Source organism: Anomaloglossus baeobatrachus, chromosome 11 (assembly GCF_048569485.1).
Source record: "Anomaloglossus baeobatrachus isolate aAnoBae1 chromosome 11, aAnoBae1.hap1, whole genome shotgun sequence".
Taxonomy (NCBI): domain Eukaryota; kingdom Metazoa; phylum Chordata; class Amphibia; order Anura; family Aromobatidae; genus Anomaloglossus; species Anomaloglossus baeobatrachus.
Window position 1 is genome coordinate 106,066,245 of NC_134363.1, and position 25,697 is coordinate 106,091,941.

General features: G+C 43.6%; 1 protein-coding gene and 2 long non-coding RNA genes across 3 annotated transcripts in view; 1 reads left to right on the forward strand and 2 right to left on the reverse strand.

Annotated features, from left to right (window-relative positions):
• Positions 1–930: 930 nt before the first annotated feature.
• Positions 931–25,697, reverse strand: part of LOC142257246 (NXPE family member 1-like) — a 332,584-nt gene continuing 307,817 nt past the window's right edge. The window contains exon 6 of the mRNA XM_075329401.1: positions 931–1,959. Within this exon, the coding sequence (XP_075185516.1) occupies positions 1,421–1,959 (539 nt within the window). The 3' untranslated portion in view covers positions 931–1,420. The remainder of the gene's footprint in view (positions 1,960–25,697) is intronic.
• Positions 11,720–12,757, reverse strand: LOC142257247 (uncharacterized). Its single transcript, XR_012727600.1, has 3 exons — positions 12,153–12,757; positions 11,943–12,019; positions 11,720–11,781 (listed from the first exon to the last, which is right to left on the reverse strand). It is a non-coding gene; the product is annotated as an uncharacterized LOC142257247 (long non-coding RNA).
• Positions 15,200–15,889, forward strand: LOC142257248 (uncharacterized). Its single transcript, XR_012727601.1, has 3 exons — positions 15,200–15,456; positions 15,590–15,666; positions 15,828–15,889. It is a non-coding gene; the product is annotated as an uncharacterized LOC142257248 (long non-coding RNA).

Sequence of the window (25,697 nt, forward strand, 5' to 3'; positions counted from 1 at the left end):
ACAGAGTGACTTACACTATTACAGCGGAAAGCCAGCTAGTAATTAGCTTGTCTTTTTGCTGCTAGAACCGTTCTCGAACGTATCTAGAACTATCGAGCTTTAGCAAAAAGCTCGAGTTCTAGTTCGATCTAGAACAGCCCCCAAAATCACTCGAGCCGCGAACTGGAGAACCTCGAACCGCGAACCGCGCTCAACTCTAATCCTAAGCGAAGATACCATTAGCTATCTTCAACTAAATTTATACCTTGACAGGAAGTCATCTATGGGAGTAGTGACTATTTTTATGCTATGGACGTTTTCCAGAAACAAAGATACAGTGGTAGTTACAGAACTAAAATTGCAAATCTGACATTGTAGTGCTCAACACATTGTAGAGCCCAATTCATTGGGCCCAGCTCATGTTACTGGAGCCACTTACCCATAAACCACATGTGGAATTCCTGAGGAAGAAGTTTGTTTCATTCAAAAATGTGTTGACATTAAACCACCCTTCATCCATCAACTTCTGGATGTCCTTTATTTTGGCAATACAGACTATATTCATTACCATTGAAAAGTTATATAGTTCTGTTTTTTTCTAAGCGTAACGATACCAAATATGTGTACTTTATTGTTTATTTTGTTATTACACAAATATGCATATTTATTGGTATCATTTTTCTTTTTTTTTCTTTATTTTATTTTTTTTTTTAAACATGTTTTCAATTTTTTCAAAAATGTGTTCACCTTTTACTTAATCCTTGTATGAGACTTTAACTTTCGTTACTCTGATTGCTGATATAATGCATTGCCATGCAATTTCATGGCAATTCATTATACCTTTCAGTGAGACACTGGCAGAAGCCTCTCAGACCTTGCTCCTGGCATGGTCTAATAGGCTTGCCATAGTTGACTGACTTGGAGGTCATCAGGACATGCCATGGCAATGATCAAGCGCACACGATGAAGGGACTCTGTTGTCACGTAAGCCGAGCTCCTGGTGTCGATCTTGCGGGCATAGCTCTTGTGCCCTGGACGATCGCCATAACATATCTATACGTGTCTTTAGTCAGGAACCACCCTTCTGACCATGACATTTTTTGATAACTTTGCATTGTTTCTCTTTTATTCTCTGTTATTCCACCTGGAAATTCATAACTTAATAGCCAAAGTGTCTGAAAATGCACCAATTTTTATTAATATAGGTTTGGCATTTTGGTAGAAAATATGAATTTATTAAAGAGTTCTACATAAAAGAAAGCATGTGTGAAATTAGTTGAAAAATAGCAAGTATAGAGTATGATATCATTTTTGAATTACAGCATTTGCGATGGAGAATAGGCTTGTGTAAATATGAGTTAATTAATAATAGATAATTCTCTGCAGATTGTTAAAGAGTGTAGAAGGCACAATATTCTTTACATATATTTGCATTTTTTAATTAGCTACATATATATGTCATGAGCATATTCACCTCATTTCTTAAATAGGGTTCTGGTGGATGCAACTGATTTGTATTAAATGCTGTGGTCATGTCCCAACCATTAACAAATCCAACATTGAGGCCTTTGAAGATGATTTCCATGATGAAGTAATGAACATATGCATGGAAATCACTCATTCCTTCATACTCATTTGCCATATCACTTGTATTCTCAGTCTTAATGATAACTTTGGTTTTTGGGCTTCGGAGGAAGAGACGTTCTATAGCGCGGCGAATGTTGAGGAGTCTTCGGATGTAGTGATGAACAGGGAATAATCTGAAATGTACTCCAATATTTAGCGCAATCACAGTGTGCTCATTGCCCCCAATAAGGTCGATTTCACGTGGGATATAGCGCTCTTCTCTTAGAGATACAAATCCCAGGTACACAAATGGCCTTCCATGTCTTTTCCAAACAACTTGTATATTTCGTTTTATGTCCACACCTAAATGCTTCTGTGCCCAACCTGCTTCATAAACGTTCATAAGAGAAAGTGCTGTAAAAATAAAAGAAATTTAAATGCTTATAACGAAAAACTTTACAAATATGTAAGTAAAAATATATTTATTTGTGGTTTACTAAAGTCACAATTCTCAGTTGAATGTGCAGTAAAAGGTACTGCATTGGTATTTTACTTGTTTCTTAGACACATAGAGTACAGACCAAACGTTTGGACACACCTTTTCATTCAAAGAGTTTTCTTTATTTTCATGACTCTGAAAATTGTAGATTCACATTGAAGGCATAAAAGCTATGTAGTAACACATGTGGAATGAAATACTTAACAAAAAAGTGTGAAACAACTGAAAATATGTCTTACATTCTAGGTTCTTCAAAGTAGCCACCTTTTGCTTTGATTACAGCTTTGCACACTCTTGGCATTCTCTTGGTGAGCTTCAAGAGGTAGTCACCGGAAATGGTTTTCACTTCACAGGTGTGCCCTGTCAGGTTTAATAAGTGGGATTTCTTGCCTTATAAATCAGGTTGGGACCATCAGTTGTGTTGTGCAGACGTCTGGTGGATACACAGCTGATAGTCCTACTGAATAGAATTTGTATTATGGCAAGAAAAAGGCAGCTAAGTAAAGAAAAACGAGTGGCCATCATTACTTTTAAGAAATGAAGGTCAGTCAGTCCGAAAAATTGGGAAAACTTTGAAAGTGTCCCCAAGTGCAGTGGCAAAAACCATCAAACGCTACAAAGAAATTGTCTCACATGACGACCACCCCAGGAAAGGAAGACCAAGAGTTACCTCTGCTGCAGAGGATAAGTTTATCCGAGTCGCCAGCCTCAGAAATCGCAGGTTAACAGCAGCTCAGATTAGAGACCAGGTGAATGCCACACAGAGTTCTAGCAGCAGACACATCTCTAAAACAACTGTTAAGAGGAGACTTTGTGCAGCAGGCCTTCATGGTAAAATAGCTGCTAGGAAACCACTGCTAAGGACAAGCAACAAGCAGAAGAGACTTGTTTGGGCCAAAGAACACAAGGAATGGACATTAGACCAGTGGAAATCTGTGTTTTGGTCTGATGAGTCCAAATTTGAGATCTTTGGATCCAACCACCGTGTCTTTGTGCGACAGAGAAAAGGTGAACGGATGGGTTCTACATGCCTGGTTCCCAACGTGAAGCATGGAGGAGGAGGTGTGATGGTGTGATGGTGTGGGGGTGCTTTGCTAGTGACACTGTTGGGGATTTATTCAAAATTGAAGGCATACTGAACCAGCATGGCTACCACAGCATCTTGCAGCGGCGTGCTATTCCATCCAGTTTGCGTTTAGTTGGACCATCATTTATTTTTCAACAGGGCAATGACCCCAAACACACCTCCAGGCTGTGTGTGTAAGGGCTATTTGACTAAGAAGGAGAGTGATGGGGTTCTACGCCAGATGACCTGGTCTCCACAGTCACTAGTCCTGAACCCAATCGAGATGGTTTGGGTGAGCTGTACCGCAGAGGGAAGGCAAAAGGGCCAACAAGTGCTAAGCATCTCTGGGAGCTCCTTCAAGACTGTTTGAAGACCATTTCCGGTGACTACCTCTTGAAGCTCACCAAGAAAATGCCAACAGTGTGCAAAGCAGTAATCAAAGCAAAGGTGGCTACTTTGAAGAACCTAGAATATAAGATATATTATCAGTTGTTTCCCACTTTTTTGTTAAGTATTTCATTCCACATGTGTTAATTCATAGTTTTGATGCCTACAATGTGAACCCACAATTTTCAGAGTCATGAAAATAAAGAAAACTCTTTGAATGAGAAGATGTGTCCAAACTTTTGGTCTGTACTGTATATTTCTTGACAAAATTAATAATCAAATGTTCCCCCCCTTAGAAAAATATTTACAATTTAAGATTAATAGCCAAACAAATGAGTTGGTAAAATAAACACTTTTGATGCCAGCTGTTAAGGAAAGACTGAGTAAGTATTGGAATTTATGGTAGACATCCTGCAGAGAAACCACTGCTGGAAGAAAGGAATAACTACAAGATACCATGGGAAAAAGAACAGTGGATATCCAGGAGAGTCTATGCGCACTTTTGGTGCATCTGAGGCTTCAGTCGCCACAGAGTATTGCACTTAATTTAAGGTGTAATGCTTAACCCGGATCTGAGGAGGTCAGTACCGGTTTCATCACTTACATATTCAAATACACAATCAGGTTGCCCTCCCCAATGGGGACTGGGGTAGGGTAGGGTCTTAAGGTACCCTTCAAACATGGGGGTCACCATCCACTAGTGACAGGGTCCTGGGGGAGGAGCAGCCACAAGGGGGAGTCAGGAGCCAACACAACAGTTTAGGGAGGAGTTCTTCAGCAGGAGAGGAAAGGAGCGGACGTATCTTACTGGTGCTCTGGTGGGACAGAGGAGTTATTCTTGCGATTGCCAAGGTGTGAGCTTAAACGCTCCCTTGGAACCAGCACCACACTCGGTGCAGGACCCTAGGGAAGATCACACTCCAGGGTGGTTTTCCAGAATCTGCCGGGACAGAGAGGTTTCAAGCTTCCCTGGCCACAAAGAACCCGAAAGCACAGTACCAGAGAGGATCCAGGGCCTTGGATTGCACCGGGTCCATTATGGAGCCGCAGTACCTGCAAAAAGGGACAACAGTACTACTCGAGACGAAATGGGGTCTCCAAGTAGCTTTAAGCCACGGGGATCCAACACACACAGCGCTAGGAGGAAAAGACTCAACCAGCACTAAACCGGAGGACTGACCTCTGAAGGGATTCGGGTTCGACGGAGCCCATCACAGCGGGTGACCAGTACTAACCTGGCGAGTGGCACAGCACAAAGATTGAGTAAAGACACCTGGAACCGCAGCATTAGACTCTGTCTCTTGATTACCGGCACCGCCGCCCCGCACCTCGGTGCTCAAATGCCATTATTCTCCTCATCATCCTTCCCGGGGCCCACTCCACCTGTGGGGAGCGATACCATCTCTGGCTGCTACTGCCATCCACCCCGGAGGACAGCAACAGCAGCGGCGGCTAAATCCCTGGCCACATACCACAGGTAGAGCCATGACATTCATCCTACTACTATCCCCATAATTTTCCTTCCTTAATGGAGTATACCTCGGGGCACGAGGCCGGGCAGGCCACCGCGACATCCCAGATCATCACACCAGCCCAGTGATGAGTAACACAGGTACAAGACACCCCTGTGCCCAACATCCCCCTGCCCCCTGGGTGCTACACACTGTATGTATATTTTCTAACTATTAAAGGGTCTCTGATTTATTCTTCCTGAATCACATTCATCATCAATCAGAGATGGTGTTGATTATTGGAAACTGAAACCCTGCCAAACCTACTTTAGTTACAGAAGAAAAAGACACACAGGGATAAAGGTTGCATATTGACCTAAATAAGTGATATGTTTGTATCATTAATACCTCATTGAGGACAACCATTGACTACATGGACAAATCGCAAGAAAGCAACCAAAGGAAAACGATGAAAAAGTACAATCAAATGTCCAGTTTATAGGTGAAAAAAAATATTTTTATTGATCAATTTTTAGGTGGACATACCATGATAAAACCAATCAAAAACAAACAGGAACTACCGGCAGTGTCACAGTCACTAATATATGAGATTATAACATATAGTACAATGTATATGAATGGACAAGGAACGCCCAAAAACAGAATTTAATATAGGCAATCACGTGATATATAATATATATTATCCAGAAAAATTCCTACAAAAATATCTTGCTATCTTCTATAACCATAAGACAATGGTGTGCAACAGAAAAATTATCCAATCATGTAGTGCTCATTATCTCAATAGTAGAACCACATGGAGTTAACAATGTGTCTACTGGGCAGGAGATCACAATTAGACAGACCACAATAGAAGTGAGCATGACCATTAAATCACATGTTTGAATACAGCAAAGGTTATAAAAATTCACCGTGCTCCAGGGCAAAAATAAAATCCGTGTGCTGTCATGCCTCACAATAGAACTTACCACACAATATGATGGAAAGTGATGAGACCCGCCGGAAACTCCTCCTACCCGTCGGCCGACATTCATCCTACTACCCCATCATCTTCTTTCCTTATTGGTGTACACCTTGGGGCACGAAGCCGGGCAGGCCACCACGACATCCCGGATCATCACACCAGCCCGGTGACAATTAACGCAGGTACGAGACACCCCGTGCCTGACATCCCTCTGCCCCTGGGTGCTACACACTGAATGTATATTTTCTAACCATTAAAGGGTCTCTGATTTATTCTTCCTGAATCACATTCATCATGAATCAGAGACAGTGTTGGTTATTGGAAACTGAAACCCTGCAAAACCTACTTTAGAACAGCTGGGAATGAGGTAACTTGGAGGATTAATCACTAAGGTAAGTCCCTGTTGTCTCCCCACCCTGCTCAGCTAGATGGACAGGTCTCTCAATTTCGATATGAATAAAGAAAACCTTCAAATCTTGGTGGGTGGAGTGGGTAAAAGCCATGGGGACATTTCTCTGATGAATCACCTCATCCCCTTTTTAACCCCTTCACAACCCATGACGTATATATCCGTCATGGATCGTGTGAGGTTAATCCCCTCCCCCTGCTGTGGGGAGGTTGCGGCAATCCGCGCACATATCAGCTGTTTTTAACAGCTGACATGTGCGCTTGTAAGTTGCAAGTGGAATCGCATCCACCTGCAACTTTTAACCCCTGTCTGGCAGTGAGATGTATGTGCGCGCTGCCATTACTTTCACTTACCGCCGCCCCCACCGGAAGTCACGTGCGTGATCACGTGACTTTCGGTGGTTGCCATGGTAGTACAGAGTCATGTGATGACTCCTGTAGTCGGCATGAATTACTTTCGGTTTCACTCGGCCCGGAGCCGAGTGAAGCAGAAAGCGAGCATATCTGCTGTTTACAGCTGTATAGCTGTGATCAGCAGATAGGGCAGAGCGATTGGATTGTTGATTCATTTAGCCCCCTAGGGGGACTAGCAAAATAAAAAAAAAGTAAATAAAAAGTTTTAAAAATTAAAAAAAAAACCCTAAAAGTTCAAATCACCCCCCTTTTACCCCATTGAAAGTTAAAGGGTTAAAAAATAAAAAATATACACATATTTGGTATCGCCGAGATGAGAATTGCCCGATCTATCAAAATTTAAAAATAATTAATCTGATTGGTAAATGGCGTAGCGGCAACAAAATTCAAAATTCCAATCCTCTCTCCTCCTGTACCAGTCTGTGTCTTGTTTTGGGTATGATTATTGCACTTGGCCCTATTATTGGTACCCCTTTTCAAATGTAAAGCGCCATGGAATAAATAGTGCTATAATAATAAATAATAATGGCTACAGCCAGTGTCGGACTGGCCCAGCGGAGCGCCAGATAATCCTCCGGTGGGCCCCCTGGGTCCCAGTAGGCCCCGAGTAGGCCGCCTGTCCACAGTGGGCCCCCATGCTTTATATTGTGAGGGGAACCGTGGGCTTGTTACTACGGGCTGGGTAGGGGTGTTTAGCGGGCAGACTGGGCCCCCATGCTCTGATGGGTCCCCAGCCTTTCCATCATAAACTGCAGTGATCGCACAAAATAATCTGTGCGATTTCTGCAGTTTCAGCGGTTGTAGCAGGACCTGTGGTGACATCACAGTCATGTGACTCACCAAAAGTCCTTACAGTGCGGGAGTTCTCAGGCCTGTACAAAATGAGGTGCATGCAGGACCTGAAGACTTACCCTCTCATATTCAAATGTACGCACATCTTTCTGGCGTGCGTATATTTGAATGGTGCAGTGGCAGGACTGAGGCAGAAGAGTTCCTCTCAGCACCGCACCGCCATACTGTCATTATCGGGGCCGCAAAGAAGAAGAGGACGCGCAGGCACCAGGTAAGCGCTTCTGTCTCCCCCTGCAGTGAGCTTCCTCCTGCAGTGAACCTCGCCTTGCTGTAAGCCTCCCCTTGCTGAGAGCCTCCACTTGCTGTGAGCCTCCACTTGCAGTGAGCCTACCTCTGCAGTGAACATCCCCACCTGTTTGCTGTTTGCCTCCTGCCTCCCCTTGCAGTGAACCTCCCCCTGCAGTGAGCCTCCCCCTGCAGAGAGTCTCCTACCTCCTGCTGCTGTGATCCTCCCGCTGCTGTGAGCCTCTTGTCTCCCCTTGCAGTGAGCCTCCCCTTGCTGTGAGCCTCCCCTTGCTGCGAGCCTCCACTTGCTGTGAACCTCCCTCTGCATTGAGCCTCCCCCTGCTGTGAGCCTCCTGCCTCCCGCTACTGTAAGCCTCCCCTTGCTGTGAGCCTCCCCTTGCAATGAGCCTTTCCTTGCAGTAAGCCTCCTATCTCCCCTTGCAGTGAGCCTCCCCTTGCTGTGAGCCTCCCCTTGCAGTAAGCCTCTCCTTGCAGTAAGCCTCCTATCTCCCCTTGCAGTGAGCCTCCCCGTGCTGTGAGCCTCCTGCCTCCCACTGCAGTGGACCTCCTGCAGCTGTGAGCCTCCTGCCTCCCCTTACTGTGAGCCTCCCCTTACTGTGAGCCTCCCCCTGCAGTAAGCCTCCTGCCTCCACTTACAGTGAGCCTCTCCCTGCAGTGAGCCTCCTGCCTCCCCCTGCAGTGAGCCTTCACCTGCAGTGAGCCTCCTGCCTTTCCCTGCAGTGAGCCTCCCACTGCAGTGAGCCTCCCGCTGCTGTGAGCCTCCTGCCTCCTGCTGCTGTGAGCCACCTGCCACTGTGTATGCCCCTAGTACTGTGTGCCACCAAACCAGTGCTGTGATACACATGGTGTAGAAATTGGGGGACAAGTGAGGAATGTGCTCTGTAAGCGATCAGCTAAAGGTGACTGTGTGTTGTTTTCTGCAGAGTCGCGTCATGGCAAGAAGAAATGATGGCGGTCAGTGCCGGATGAAGAGGAAAAGCGAAGATGAATAACCTCAGCTAGAGACGTCAATGGTAAGTCAGTGTATTATATGTATACACACACATACACTATACAGCTCCTGTGTATAATGTCACTAATTAATGTCACTGGTGATGACTGTATTACCTGTACACTGACACTATATACTGAGCTCCTGTGTACAATGATGGTAATAATAGTGTTATTAGTATTGTGTTTTTTATTCATGATCATTATTGTAGTATTATTCGGGCACTGTGTGGTGGTAATATGTGGTCTGGTCACAGTGTGGTGGTATTTCTCTGTTGTATGTGGTATTATTTGGTCATTTATGTGGTCTGGTCATAGTGTTGAGGTATTTCTCCATTGTATGTGGTAATATTCGTTCATTATGTGCTCTGATTATGGTGTGGCAGTATTTCTCTCTTGTATGTGGTTGCATTTGGTTACTATGTGGTGATAATATGTTATTGGTCACGGTGTGGTGGTATTTCTCCCTTGTATGTGGTATTATTGGTTGCCTCTTTTTGTGACATGGAAGCGGTCATATATACAGTAGGTTACAGGTATGTGTGCTCCAATATGGTTCTGCTTTTAATTTATTTATCTAGGAGGCCCCATGGCACATGAAATACATAATATAGTGTAGGACCCTACTGTCGACATTTGCCGTGAAGTGGCAGGGGTGGCTCAAAGAATTGATCAATTATTTGCAAAAAAATCTAATTTTGTATTATAGTACAGTTGAAATAAATCCGTGAATTTGAACTTTTTATATGATGCATGCCACTCTCAGATCCTGCTGGCTCCTTTTTCCTTGTTTGGTTGTAGTTATGCACTATTGGTCTTGGTAGAGTGGATTTTGTTGTGTTTGGAGGACATTTTTTTCTCTCTATCAATAAAGGGAAGATTATTTCCAGTAGAGATTAAATACTTGAATGTTTAACCCCTCCATGTCCTGTGACTATTACACTGTATCAAATATGCTAAGTAATCGCCTATTCTAAGGCCATGTGCCCATGTTGAGTATTTGGTCAGTATTTTACCTCAGAATTTGTAGCCAAAACCGGGATTGGTAAAATCAGAGGACAAGTATAATAGAAACACCTCGGAATTTTTAACCCACTCCTAGTTTTGGCTTATAACTACTGATGTAACATACTGACCAAATACTGAACGTGTGAACGTGGCCTAAGGGTAAGTGATAACATTCATCTGTGGGGACCGATTGGTGGGACCAGCACCAATCGTGCAACTTTTATCCCCTTGAAAGTGGAGCTCATGTCCGACTCGTCCTCTGATCCATTCATTCAATAACTGATCACCTAACTAACCTGTGCATCGGTGATAACTTGTTTTCACCAAAGATCCCACTTACTGCAAACTACTGTAAGGACATGTGCGCACACTGCGTCCTGACCAGTGTAGAAAAAAGCGCACCCTCTGGCAGACTTGACATTGCGTTTTGACAAAAAGAATGCATCCAAAAGGCATGGATTTTGGATGCATTTTGCATGCATTTTACATGCGTTTTTGATGCATTTTTGTCAGTGCGGTCCCTCGGCAATTCAGCTGTGCTATATGCCCTCTGACAGCAGACACAGACAGAGCCAGGCAATAAGAATGAACTCGGATGAACTTCACCCGACTTCATTGTCATCCCGCGGCTCTGTCTGTGTGCTATCATGAACTCAGCTGAACCTCTGAGGTCAGTGCCAGGACACAGGAGTCCGCAGCAGTGACGTCAGAGCTTCACCCGAGTTCACTGACATCGCGCGTCTCTCTCTCTCTCTGTGTTGCAGCCTGATTTCGGGTCACATGTGAAGGAATCACCTGTGACCACAAAATTCCCTGAGTGACTGATGTGAGCCGTGCAATCAGCGGTGCCGTCACTCAGGTTACCTGCGGCCACAGCTGCAGTCCTCCACCTGAGAGCGGTGGCTGCGGGTAACCTCAGTGACAGCACAGCTGATAGCGCGACTCACTTCAGTTGCTGCGTGGAGCTCACAGCTAGCGGTCCTTCTCTATGGCCACTCGCTGTCAGCTTCCGATGTAGTATAGCTAAAAGCATCGTGGGATCTTGTATGGATTACGTCGGACCTGGATGTGTTTTTGAGGGGTTAATAAAGTGGTGAGAGAGGGTGTTTTTTTGTCTTTTATTTCAAATAAAGGATTTTTCAGAGTTTGTGTTTATTTACTTTCTCTACAGTTTAGTAATTGGGGGGTGTCTCAGTGACACCTGCCATCACTAAGCTAGGACTTAATGGCAGCTATGGGCTGCCATTAACTCCTTATTACCCCGATTGCCACCGCACCAGGGCAATGGGAAGAGCCAGGTAGAGTCCCAGAACTGTCGCATCTAATGGATGCGGCTATTCCGGCCAGCTGCTGGCTGATATTTTTAGGATGGAGGGCTCCCCATAACGTGGCGCTCCCCATCCTGAGAATAGCATCCCACAGTTGTGTGGATTTATCTTGGCTGGGTATCATTTGGGGGGGGACCGCACATTGTTTTTTAATTATTTATTTTAGTGCATGATATAGACACGCTCACCAGCGGCTGTGATTGGTTGCAGTGAGACAGCTGTCACTCAATGTGGGGGCGTGTCTGACTGCAACCAATCATACCTTATAAAGATTGATCTGGCTCACCAATATGGTGCTCAGGAGAAAAAATAGTCCATATATTGAAAAAACTCCGGCACACAAGTGTTATCAATTGTTATTTATTATATTTAATATTGTTCGGATATTCAGAAATGATAATAATGACGTTTCGGCTATTTGCCTTCTTCACAACTGAATTATATGCAACAGAAATAGAAAATAACAGAAAAGGAAAAATGAGTACCAATATTCATTCATATTTGTATCATATAAAGACAATAACAATTTATATCATTTATTACCTATGCGGTATTTTGAATGTTATCTGAGAAGAACGTCAGACGTGTACAAACATTTATATCTGAAAGAATAATAATAACAATGCCCATATTTAAGGAATTATAGAAATCACTTAAAAATAAATGTCATGACCAGTATTAGGTTTATAAACATATCATTTCAGTGCATAAGCACTTTCACCAACATATAATCATAATTTGATAAGTTGGGAAACAATATTACCTTTCTGTTGAAAAGGGCAGTATATAATTGTAGTGTCCACAATGGGAAAATGGTCACAATTTTGAATCGCTATTAGACTGAAAAATAGAGTAAGAAAATCACTATCAGTGTATCAGAAGAAAGGAATACAAGTGCATTTAAACATTGGTGATCTATAGTGGGAAAGTGCCGGTCAGCAAAGGGTTAACAGAGGAGAAAGACATGACATACCTGTTTAGCCAAGGATCAGCGGTGGAGTGAGAGAGAGTGACCGCGCTGGGGTTTAAATGTGCTAAAGGGGCGGGCATAACAGAACAATTTCCTGTGTTTATGGAACGCATGGAGACGAGTGACACGCAAGCCGCGCGTGCGCAGTGTACCCGGAAGTGCGCGCATGCGCAGAAGTGAAAATCGGGTATAAGTAAGTTACGGCGCCCAGAATGTCATTACGAACGGAGAAGTGCTAAGTACGCATCTGAAAAAGAAAAAAGGGGGAGATAGATAGGGCTTTTAGGACCAAGATGAATTATATAGATAATATAATGAGATAATCAGCATAATACCAAGGGTAAACACTAATGACTCCATTTAAATAAATGTCAATACATCCCACAAAGTACACGTATATATGTTATATCCGTATTTTACACATACATATGTATGAACATATGGACATACATCTATATCCATATATGCACACGCCCATGTCTTTTTAATATAACATCTAACAGTACATATCGTACATAATTATAGGACGTTTATGACAAACTATTGCTATGTGTGTATACATATGTGTGCAGGACTATCATGTCAGTACACACATATGTATACCCATAATTCCAGTCATCACATAATGAATATGACTAAAATTAAACTGTATAAAATTCTCCAATAATATTGAAAATCACGAGCAATAGGATAGACGGACCCCATATCAATAATTCTCATACTCTCTGTTGAGTCCAAAAGGGGAAAGGGTATTCAGGGTGTGAATCCAATAGGATTCTCTTTCTTTTAATTTCTTAATCCTATCACCCCCACGTCTCAAAGGTGGAATATGCTCTAAAACTTGGAATCTCATCTGAGAGATCATATGCCCGCACTGGATGAAATGGTATGGAATAGGCAACATGACTAACTTACATCGTATAGTGGACTTATGTTTTCCTATGCGGTCTCGGACATGCTGGGTAGTCTCCCCAACATATCCGAGACCGCACGGACATTTGATCAGATATACCACATATGATGTATCACAAGTGAAAAAGTCCTTAAGGTAAAAAAGTCCTTAAGGTAAAAAACTCTTCCAGTGCGAGGATGGGTACATTGATTTCCTTTAATGATATTAGAGCAATGAGGACAGTGTAGACAGGGATAATTACCCTGTTTGGGTGTGGATAGGAAAGTCTGTCTTGATTTTACAATATTTGACCCTATGTCCGCCCTTACCAATATATCTCTAAGATTAGGAGAACGTTTATAACTAAAGAGTGGTGAAGAGGAAAATTCGGTTATTTGTGGATAGGAACTATGTAATATCTGCCAATGTCGAAGAATAATACCTTTTATAATCGGATGAAAAGGATGGAATGTGTTAACAAAAGTAATAAATGGTCCTGCCCTTTTAGGTCGAATGCTAGAACTATAACTAGAATGATAAGCAGAATCTACTATAGATGGAGGGTAACCACGTTGTAGGAATTTAGTGGACATTTCCTTATGTCTTATTAACCGTTGATCCTGAGAGGAAACAATCCTTGTCACTCTTTTGTGTTGAGATATTGGTAATGCGTTTTTCAAATGTCGTGGATGGTTGCTAGTATTTATCTTTTATCTTTTACCCAACATGTGGACTCTTCCAGTATTCATTTTCTTGACACGTGTGTAAGCATAAATCCAAGTGGTAACATCATATCGGATATTTATGTGAAACCAACAGATCGTAATAGTCTCCTACATTATACTAGCAACCATCCACGACATTTGAAAAACGCATTACCAATATCTCAACACAAAAGAGTGACAAGGATTGTTTCCTCTCAGGATCAACGGTTAATAAGACATAAGGAAATGTCCACTAAATTCCTACAACGTGGTTACCCTCCATCTATAGTAGATTCTGCTTATCATTCTAGTTATAGTTCTAGCATTCGACCTAAAAGGGCAGGACCATTTATTACTTTTGTTAACACATTCCATCCTTTTCATCCGATTATAAAAGGTATTATTCTTCGACATTGGCAGATATTACATAGTTCCTATCCACAAATAACCGAATTTTCCTCTTCACCACTCTTTAGTTATAAACGTTCTCCTAATCTTAGAGATATATTGGTAAGGGCGGACATAGGGTCAAATATTGTAAAATCAAGACAGACTTTCCTATCCACACCCAAACAGGGTAATTATCCCTGTCTACACTGTCCTCATTGCTCTAATATCATTAAAGGAAATCAATGTACCCATCCTCGCACTGGAAGAGTTTTTTACCTTAAGGACTTTTTCACTTGTGATACATCATATGTGGTATATCTGATCAAATGTCCGTGCGGTCTCGGATATGTTGGGGAGACTACCCAGCATGTCCGAGACCGCATAGGAAAACATAAGTCCACTATACGATGTAAGTTAGTCATGTTGCCTATTCCATACCATTTCATCCAGTGCGGGCATATGATCTCTCAGATGAGATTCCAAGTTTTAGAGCATATTCCACCTTTGAGACGTGGGGGTGATAGGATTAAGAAATTAAAAGAAAGAGAATCCTATTGGATTCACACCCTGAATACCCTTTCCCCTTTTGGACTCAACAGAGAGTATGAGAATTATTGATATGGGGTCCGTCTATCCTATTGCTCGTGATTTTCAATATTATTGGAGAATTTTATACAGTTTAATTTTAGTCATATTCATTATGTGATGACTGGAATTATGGGTATACATATGTGTGTACTGACATGATAGTCCTGCACACATATGTATACACACATAGCAATAGTTTGTCATAAACGTCCTATAATTATGTACGATATGTACTGTTAGATGTTATATTAAAAAGACATGAGCGTGTGCATATATGGATATAGATGTATGTCCATATGTTCATACATATGTATGTGTAAAATACGGATATAACATATATACGTGTACTTTGTGGGATGTATTGACATTTATTTAAATGGAGTCATTAGTGTTTACCCTTGGTATTATGCTGATTATCTCATTATATTATCTATATAATTCATCTTGGTCCTAAAAGCCCTATCTATCTCCCCCTTTTTTCTTTTTCAGATGCGTACTTAGCACTTCTCCGTTCGTAATGACATTCTGGGCGCCGTAACTTACTTATACCCGATTTTCACTTCTGCGCATGCGCGCACTTCCGGGTACACTGCGCACGCGCGGCTTGCGTGTCACTCGTCTCCATGCGTTCCATAAACACAGGAAATTGTTCTGTTATGCCCGCCCCTTTAGCACATTTAAACCCCAGCGCGGTCACTCTCTCTCACTCCACCGCTGATCCTTGGCTAAACAGGTATGTCATGTCTTTCTCCTCTGTTAACCCTTTGCTGACCGGCACTTTCCCACTATAGATCACCAATGTTTAAATGCACTTGTATTCCTTTCTTCTGATACACTGATAGTGATTTTCTTACTCTATTTTTCAGTCTAATAGCGATTCAAAATTGTGACCATTTTCCCATTGTGGACACTACAATTATATACTGCCCTTTTCAACAGAAAGGTAATATTGTTTCCCAACTTATCAAATTATGATTATATGTTGGTGAAAGTGCTTATGCACTGAAATGATATGTTTATAAACCTAATACTGGTCATGACATTTATTTTTAAGTGATTTCTATAATTCCTTAAATATGGGCATTGTTATTATTATTCTTTCAGATATAAATGTTTGTACACGTCTGACGTTCTTCTCAGATAACATTCAAAATACCGCATAGGTAATAAATGATATAAATTGTTATTGTCTTTATATGATACAAATATGAATGAATATTGGTACTCATTTTTCCTTTTCTGTTATTTTCTATTTCTGTTGCATATAATTCAGTTGTGAAGAAGGCAAATAGCCGAAACGTCATTATTATCATTTCTGAATATCCGAACAATATTAAATATAATAAATAACAATTGATAACACTTGTGTGCCGGAGTTTTTTCAATATATGCAACCAATCATAGGCGCCGGTGGGCGGGGGAAGCAAGGAATACGAGATGGTCTGAGCGGCCGGCATTTTCAAAAGAGGCAAAGCCGCCACAGTGTGAACGCCGTGCAGCGCTGTGACGGTGATCGGTGAGTATGAGAGAGGGGGGTGGGAGGGAGAGACCGACATTGACAGAGAGAGAGCGAAAGACCTACGTTTGTTATGTCAAATAAACATGCATATCGCAACAAAAATGCAGTGCAAACACACTGCTTAGCATATTGGTAGCGTTTTTCAACAAGTCATTGATTTCAATGGGTGTAGAATGCTGCCAAAACGCTCCAAAGAAGTAACATTCTGCATTTGTAAACGCAGAGATTTTGTCAAATTTTTGACTTTCAAAACACTGTGTTCAAAAAAGCAATGTGCGCACGGATTTTGCATGATTCTCATAGACTTTGCTGGCGAGGGGAAACAGAATGCATGCATTTTGACAATGTGGCACTGCAGCTTAAAACACTGTGGAAACGCAAAAAAAATGCAATGTGCGCACGTGGCCTAATTGTATATCAGTTATGGTGCACAGGAGATGTGCAGGAGCCGCCTGTGTTTCACAGTCAGCGCTCCACTGTAACAGAGATAACGGCTAACAGGTATTTGCATATCGCTGTAGGGTGGGCCCTTGGTGTCAATTCCTCTGGTGGGCCCCGACACCCCAGTCCGACGCTGGCTACAGCATATACTTATGTGAAGAGGTGTTTGCTTCCTGCCCCATTTCGTCTACATTTGCTAATTTGTCACATTTAAATTATTATTATTATTATTATTTATTATTATAGCGCCATTTATTACATGGCGCTTTACAAGTGAACGTCTCATATCATCCATTTACTGTATTTTTAATACCGGGTGAGTAAATACTAAATGTATTTTTTTCACTGATCATTCAATATTTATTCAAAAGTTAAATCACCCTTGTAAAAAAGTAAGTGCCCATGTAAACCTAATAACTAGTTTGTGCCACCATGGGTAGTAACAGCTGTGATTACAATCATAATAAAGAATTTTTAGAATTTTTATGATGGCAGAATTCCTGGTTTCAATAAGTCTGGAAAGTCATCCAGGTCCAGAAGTAGCAAAGCATAACTACATACTACCACCACCATATTCTCCTGTTGGAAGGATGTTCTTATGGTGAAATGTGGTGTAAGTTTTACCCTAAATGTAATGGGGCCAATGTCTTTTACAAATTATCACCTTAGATTCTTAATTTCACAGAATGTTATATAGTACTAGCTGTACTACCCGGCTTCGCCCGGGTTAATAACTGCTGTTAACAAAATAGAATGTATTAACAAAAATGTATTCTGCACACAAAAAAACACAAAACATATAGATATAAATGTAATTATAATGTCTGTCTCCCCCTCTGTATATATCTCTCTGTCTCTCTGTCTATCTCTTTGTCTGTCTGTCTCTTTTCCTGTCTGTCTCTGACTGTCTGTGTCTCTTTCTCCGTCTGTCTCAATCTCTTTCCCTGTCTGTCTATCTCTTTCCCTGTCTGTCTATCTATCTCTTTCCCTGTCTGTCTATCTATCTCTGTCACTTTCCCTATCTGTCCTTTCCCTGTCTGTCTCTTTCCCTCTCTTTCCCTGTCTGTCTCTTTCCCTCTCTTTCCCTGTCTCTCTCTTTCCCTCTGTCTCTTTCCCTGTGTCTGTCTCTTTGTCTCTTTACCTGTCTTTGTCTGTCTCTTACCTTGTCTGTCTCTTTCCCTTTCTTTTCCTGTCTGTCTGTTTCCCTGTGTCTGTCTCTGTCTCTTTGTCTGTGTCTGTCTCTTTACCTGTCTGTGTCTGTCTCTTAACCTGTCTCTCTCTTTCCCTCTCTTTCCCTGCCTGTCTCTTTCCCTGTCAGTCTGTCTCTTTGTCTGTGTCTGTCTCTTTGTGTCTGTCTCTTACCCTGTCTATATCTGTTTCTTACCCTGTCTGTGTCTGCCTCTTTCCCTGTCTGTGTCTGTCTCTTTCCCTGGCTGCATTGTGACACGCCAACATTTCATATAAGGGCGTGGCTGCGCATTCTTCTGAAGTTCTGGTTGCACTGTGGCTCCCAGCTCCATTCACTTTAATGGAGACAGGTTTTTTGGCGAATAACTGTAAAGCGCGGGGTTAAAATTTCCCCTCAAAACATAGCCTATGACGCTCTCGGGGTCCAGACGTGTGAGTGTGCAAAATTTTGTGGCTGTAGCTGCGACGGTGCAGATGCCAATTCCGGACATACACACATACACACATTCAGCTTTATATATTAGATATATACTAGCTGTACTACCCGGCTTCGCCCGGGTTAATAACTGCTAGAATGTATTAACAAAAATGTATTCTGCACACAAAAACCACAAAACAAATAGATACAAATGTAATTATTAAATTGTTTATTTAAATTGGCCAAGTAATGTGAAGTAATCTTCTACTCCTTATTCGAGAGCCTTTTGATAAACGACATTCTTAGTTCTTCCTTCAGGTGCAAAGACGAACAGATTTTTAGCTGTTCCAAATCTTGAACAGGCCACATAAAGTTGACCATGAGAAAAGCATGGAGATTGTAAATCAATTCCAACTACTTTCAAAGACTGTCCCTGAGCCTTGTTGATGGACATAGCAAATGCCAGTCAAACAGGAAACTGGAGGCGTTTAAAATCAAAAGGCAAATCAGATGGAATAAGAGGAATTGTTGGAATGAAAACATCTTCTCCTGTGGCACATCCTGTCAAAACGGTTGCCTCAATTACATGTGGAAACAGGTTCTTAATCAAGAGTCTTGTTTCATTACACAGCTTTGGTGGATCCAAATTTCTCAATAGCAGAATGGGTGTTCCAGGTTTTAGAAAGAGGTTGTGAGGAGGAAGTCCTTGTGGCTCCAAGGAATTGGGGAACTCAGTTGGATAAAATAATGCTTGAGCAGGGTCTATTACTGTATCCACTGACTTGTAGGTTGTGCACACACCTGGAAGGAGATTTAGAATTTGAAGATTGATCTTGTTGACGCTGTCATTTTTGGGAGCTAAAAGAGCTCTTTCACACAGCCAGCCAGAATTTTTGAAGTGGAGTTGGATGTTTGGAAAAACCTTTGCTTTCAACTCCTCAATGGAAGTCACAATGCAATAAAAGTTGCTTGGGAAGGTGATCTGTCCAGTGGTTGAGTTTACAGGTGCTTTTGTCGCGGGGCGGAGGAGGGGACGCTGCGCTCTCCCACTGCCCGGGTCTGGCTTGCTGCTGCAGCTGCTCGGTGGTGGCTCGAGCGGTGGGCCGGATCCCGGGGACTCGAGCGGCGCTTCTCGCCCGTGAGTGAAAAGGGGAATTTTGATTGTGGGGTTTTGGTTATTGTCCGTGACGCCACCCACAGTTGTGGTGATAATGGTGACACTACCGCTGCTCTAGACGGGGATCCCGGGAGCGGTGACAGGGAGCAGCTTGGTTGTTAGTTCTCCCCTTCGTGGGTAGGGGGTTGTTTGTCCCGGGGCCCGGTGATGGGAGTAGGGATGGATGGTGCAGGCGGGCTACGGGGCCTGGCGAGGTGCAGGGTCGCGGGGGCAGTGCTGTGCCGCACGGCACGGTGGTACTCACTCAGCCCAATGATGAAGACACAGTTCTCAGTAAAACACACGGCTGGATGGACGGGTCCCACCGACGGCTGCGGTTGTTTTCTCCCGGCAGGTTGGTGAGGACTGCCTTTCCCTGCACCTAGTTACTGCTGTTACGATGGCTTCCCACCAGTAACCCGCTCCCCGGCTTGGATGTGGGCCGGAGGAGCCCCTTTTGCCCGCAGGCGCTGGCCCTGGGAAACGGTTGCCTTGGCGGTGGCGGTGTCTCCCTCCCTCGGTTGGACTGTTGCCTTCTGTCGGGACTTGGTCGTTGGGAAACCCAGGAGGTTCCCTTCACTAATGGATTCGGCAACTTCACAGTGACTCCTAGCCTTGCCGGGGTCCGTAGGCACCTGCCAGATGGTGCTGGCTCCTCTTCGTGTACCGGTCCGGTACCGCCGGGTCACCGCCCGTCCACGGTCCTTACGGTAACTCGGATAGGCCACTCCTGCAGACGGTCACCACCGTCTGCCAACCTTGCTGTCTCGCCCGGGCCACACACCCGGACGCTGTCAGTCAGTTGCTCTACTACTACACTTTGCTTCCTTCCACTTCCTCCTCACAACTCTATCTAACTGTTTTTCCCTCCTCCAGGACTGTGAACTCCTTGGTGGGTGGAGACCAACTGCCTGGCTCCACCCCCTGGTATGGACATCAGCCCCTGGAGGAAGGCAACAAGGGTTTTGTATCTGACCTTGATGTGCCTGCTGGGAGTGTGGGGTGTGTTGTGTAGTTCTGTGTGACCCCTGGCTTGTCCAGGGCGCCACACTTTGCCATCTCCAATAGTCAACAGCTGGCTCGAAAAAAATGTCCAGCAGAAACATCACCTGTCATGTATACCCTCATGTTTGTGTTCAGTGACATTTTCCTTACTTTTCTCCAAAGGTATGATGCTTTGAGACAGGCATTGAGTTCGTCTACAGGGGTTGATCTTGGAATAACAAGGTAACGTTTGGGGAAATCACCTGCCAAAACAACAACTACTCCTCCCATGATATATTTGTTGCTACGCAGGTCTTGCAGCAGTCTGTCCACTGCTTCCAGAGCCTTTTTATGTGACATGGTGAATTCATCCCAAATGATGGCACTGCATTTTTGAAGCAATTTGGCCAGTCCTGATCCCTTGGCAATATTACACACAGGGCTGTTCCTGTGAGAGAGGTTAAGTGGTAGTTTGAATGTCGAATGTGCTGTCCTGCCACCTTTTAAAAGCGTAGCAGTAATTCCAGAAGATGCCACTGCAAGTGCAATCTTATTTTGTTGTCGAAATTTTGTCAGGAGCAAGTTGAGTTCCTGTTCCACCTGGAGCATCAAGGAAGACAATCCCACCTTTGTTGGTTTCACTGAAACTTAAAATGTAGTTATAGGCGTCCCTTTGATCTGGTACCAATATTGGCTCATTCTGAGACACAAATGCTGTCAGTTCATCAATATTGTAGTTTGTTTCTATGAAAATCTCCCTACACATTTGGATGCCTTCAGGATTTCTTATTGGAGCAGGCAAACCAAGCAACTGTAAGGCTTTTCCTGACATTGCTATGCACTGATCTTCAAGGAGCATTACAGTTTCATTGAACATTTCCTCAGTGAAGTTGATGAGTTGCTGAGGATTTTCCCTTCTAATCTGCATGAGGATGTCCTCACTGAGATCAGTTTTGTACTTTGTCCAAATCTCAAGAGGATTTGAAATGCTACAGCTTGTTAGAATAATAGCAAAGAGATGTCTTAGTCGCTTTGGGGTTTGTGTGGCTGCTGCTTCACTGAGGGTCATGTCCCAGTGTCCATGATTTTCCAGAAGTCCTTTTCTTTGGTGAGCGTCCCTGAATGTTTCACACACACATGTCCTTCGACAGTCTTCAGGTCAGAAAATGATGTAGGGCCTTTGAAAACATGAAGTAACATGCGCAGGTAGAAGCACTCTGCATTTGATGGATGAACAGTGTAGACACGACCAAGAGTATCGGTTGCTTTCACCCCTGGATAGCCTTCAATATCAAGCCCCCGTTTCCTCCGTTCCAGTGTTTTTCTGGAGGCATTCCAAGTGTAGTACTTTGGTAAATCACAGTAGAGAATTGTTTTTGCAAAAGGGTCTTGTTGACATAGCTCAAAAAATGCCAAGAGGGTGGTCTTAGGTGGTGTTAGGAGCTGCTGCAAGTTTGCCGGGTTAAAGTAAATTCTCTGTCCATTTTCCAAGTGCACACTTAGATGCACAACTGGTGGGTAGCGCTCATGAATGGAGAATCCTAGTATTCTCCAAACAGCTTCATTGCTGCTTATGTACCTGCCCATCTGGAATGCCTCCACTTCATCAATAATAGGTCCATTTTTCTGGAGTTCAAAAACTGCTTGATCACTTCCTTTGTGAACATATTTGCAGATATACTTGATTGACTTCACAGAGTTGCAAGATTCGACATTTATATGAGTCTGGAAGATTTTTGAGAGCAAAGGGTTGTAAGGCACTACCCACCTGTTGTCAATTTCTATCTCTTGGAGTGATGATCCAACACGCATTTTGACCTTTGCTTTGAAATCACCATCCCCTGATTTCTTCTTCTGTAGACTGGATATCCATCTTGTCCTGTTTGGGGTTCTTGGACCAGGGATCTTGGGTAATGCTTTGAACACCTGCCTTCAATCATACAGGGAGAATTTTTGTTGAGACTCCCACATGGACCATGGATCATGTTTTTTGTGATGGTGTCAAAAAGCAATGGGTCAATCTGAGGATCTGGCAATTCGGCACTGATGATATTGTCAATTTCGGTAGGCTGTATTTTTTGTTTCAGCCAGATCAAGATGTGGGCATGAGGAAGGCCTATTTTTTGCCATTCAACTAAATACATCCAGCACTGCGTCTCACCATAAATATGTGATTTTGTGATGAGATTAATTATTTTTGAGAGTTTCTGTTTGAAAACCCGAGCAATAAGGTCATGGCGTATCACTGTTTTTTGGCCCGGCAACAGGTGCCCTCCAATTTCCTCCCAGGCAGGATTGCAAGTAAATGTGATGAAAAGATCTGGACGGCCATACTTTCTCACATAAGTCATTGCATCCTGTGTGTACTCATGCATGTGTCGTGGGCTTCCAGTGACAGTTGATGGAAGAATAACCATTTTCCCCAACTCTTTTGGATCAGCATCATTTGCAACAGCATCTCTAAGGTGAATATATTCCTCTGCTCTTAGCTTCTTTTGATTTAGTCGGATATATAAAAGACGTTCACTCTCAATCTTTGCATACATGTCAACAATCAATTGGTGGAAGAGGTGTCTGCATTTCAAGATGTGATTTTCCTCTGCAAATCTTGTCATGATCCTATATGCATAGAAGTCCATGGCAGACACTTTTTTTCTTGAAGGGTTGCCTGTTTTAGGATCTGTCTGAGGTATTCCAAAGTGATAGCCATCCTGTCCCTGCCAAAAGATGATTGGATATTGCAGAGCATCATAGGACCTGTGAGTTTTGTCTGTCTCCCCCTCTGTATATATCTCTATGTCTCTCGCTATCTCTTTGTCTGTCTGTCTCTTTCCCTGTCTGTCTCTAACTGTCTGTGTCTCTTTCTCCGTCTGTCTTAATCTCTTTCCCTGTCTGTCTATCTATCTCTTTCCCTGTCTGTCTATCTATCTCTGTCACTTTCCCTGTCTGTCTCTTTCCCTCTCTTTCCCTGTCTGTCTCTTTCCCTCTTTCCCTCTGTCTCTTTCCCTGTGTCTGTCTCTTTACCTCTCTTACCCTGTCTGTCTCTTTCCCTCTCTTTCCCTGTCTGTCTGTTTCCCTGTGTCTGTCTCTGTCTCTTTGTCTGTGTCTGTCTCTTTACCTGTCTGTGTCTGTCTCTTAACCTGTCTCTCTCTTTCCCTCTCTTTCCCTGTCTGTCTCTTTCCCTGTCAGTCTGTCTCTTTGTCTGTCTGTCTCTTTGTGTCTGTCTCTTACCCTGTCTATGTCTGTTTCTTACCCTCTCTGTGTCTGCCTCTTTCCCTGTTTGTGTCTGTCTCTTTCCCTGGCTGCATTGTGACACAGCAACATTCCATATAAGGGCGTGGTTGCACATTCTTCTGAAGTTCTGGATGCACTGTGGCTCCCCGATCCATTCACTTTAATGGAGGCAGGTTTTTTGGTGAATAACTGTAAAGCGCGGGGTTAAAATTTCCCCTCAAAACATAGCCTATGACGCTCTCGGGGTCCAGACGTGTGAGTGTGCAAAATTAGCTGTGACGGTGCAGATGCCAATCCCGGACATACACACACACACACACACACACACACACACACACACACACACATTCAGCTTTATATATCAGATTGAGGACAGTGGCGGAATAGAGGCAGACCACGCCACTGCTATGGGGAACGTGAGCTGGAGGCCGGGGGGGGGGCCTGCAGCTGACAGCCCAGGCTTCTTCCCTTTCACCCCACAGTTCACTGGGCCACAGGGGGCGGGGCCGCCATCAGGGCAATGAGGGGGCCCGAGTCGCTCATAGAGAGCTGCCCTCTCTCCTACTTTGCACTAATTTATGTGTGCAGGACAGGAAAATGTAGTATGGAGGCTGCTGTGAAGGACCTGTCATCTAACTAATCATGTGCCTGATCACATGACCAGTGAACATGCAGGTCCTGCTACTCAGCTGCTGCAGCCTCAGTGTAGCTTCCCGTGGTTTCTCTCCTGCTCTTCACTGATCAGAAACTTCAGGATTAGGTAATGTATAGTGTGTGCAACTGTGCATGTAGTCTGTCTGGATGTCTCTGTCTCTCTCTCATTCCCTATCTGTTTGTCTCTGTCTCTCTCTCTCATTCCCTATCTGTCTGTCTCTGTCTCTCTCTCATTCCCTGTCTGTCTCTGATTCCCTATCTGTCTGTGTCTCTCTCATTCCCTATCTGTCTGTCTCTCTCTCATTCCCTATCTGTCTGTCTGTCTCTCATTCCCTATCTGCCTCTCTCTCTCATTCCCTGTCTGTCTCTCTCTCTCATTCCCTGTCTGTCTGTCTCTCTCTCTCATTCCCTATCTGTCTGTCTCTCTCTCTCATTCCCTATCTGTCTGTCTCTGTATCTCATTCCCTATATGTCTGTCTCTCTCATTCGCTATCTGTCTGTCTCTCTCTCTCTCTCATTCCCTGTCTGTCTGTCTCTCTCATTCCCTGTCTGTCTCTCTCACTCATTCCATATCTGTCTGTCTCTCTCTCATTCCCTGTCTGTCTGTCTCTCTCTTTCATTCCCTATCTGTCTGTCTCTGTCTCTCTCTAATTCCCTGTCTGTCTGTGTGTCTCTCTCTGTCTCTCTCTCTCTCATTCCCTATCTGTCTGTCTCTCTCTCTCATTCCCTGTCTGTCTCTATCCGTCTCTCCACCGATATCATATTACCTCACACAGAAGCTTCTTACACTAGCAATGTCCTTTGTTGCTTATAATAACCAATCACAGCTCCTATTAATGACCTCACCTACTAGCTCCATTAACTTTAATGTAAGAATTTTTTTTGGAGAGTAACTGTAAGGCTTAAGACACACGGCATGAAAATTGGAGCGAGTGAGATGCGATAAAACATCGCATTCCACTCAGACTAATATTAGCCTATGTGCCAGTGCATTTGAGCGATTATTTTCTCGGCCCCAATCGGACCGAGAAAACAATTGTAGCATGCTGTGATTGTTATGCGACACTCTTTCTCTCGCACCCTTTCAAGTGTATGGGGCGAGAGAAAAATCGCATTGCACTCGCGTTACACCGGTGTACCGCGAGTGCAGTGCGAGAATGGCAATAGCCGGCTATGGAGGAGAGAGGGAGATAAATCCCTCCCTCCCCTCCGCAGCGCTGGCCCGCCCCTCCTCAGTGCCTACATGTCCCCTGCAGCTGAGGTCCGATCGCATGATCGGAGCTCAGTCGCAGTGACACTCGCATGACACTCGGCTCCTGCTGTGCTCCCAGCGTGAGCCGAGTGTCATGCGAGGATCACACTAGTGCCCTGTGTGTCCCC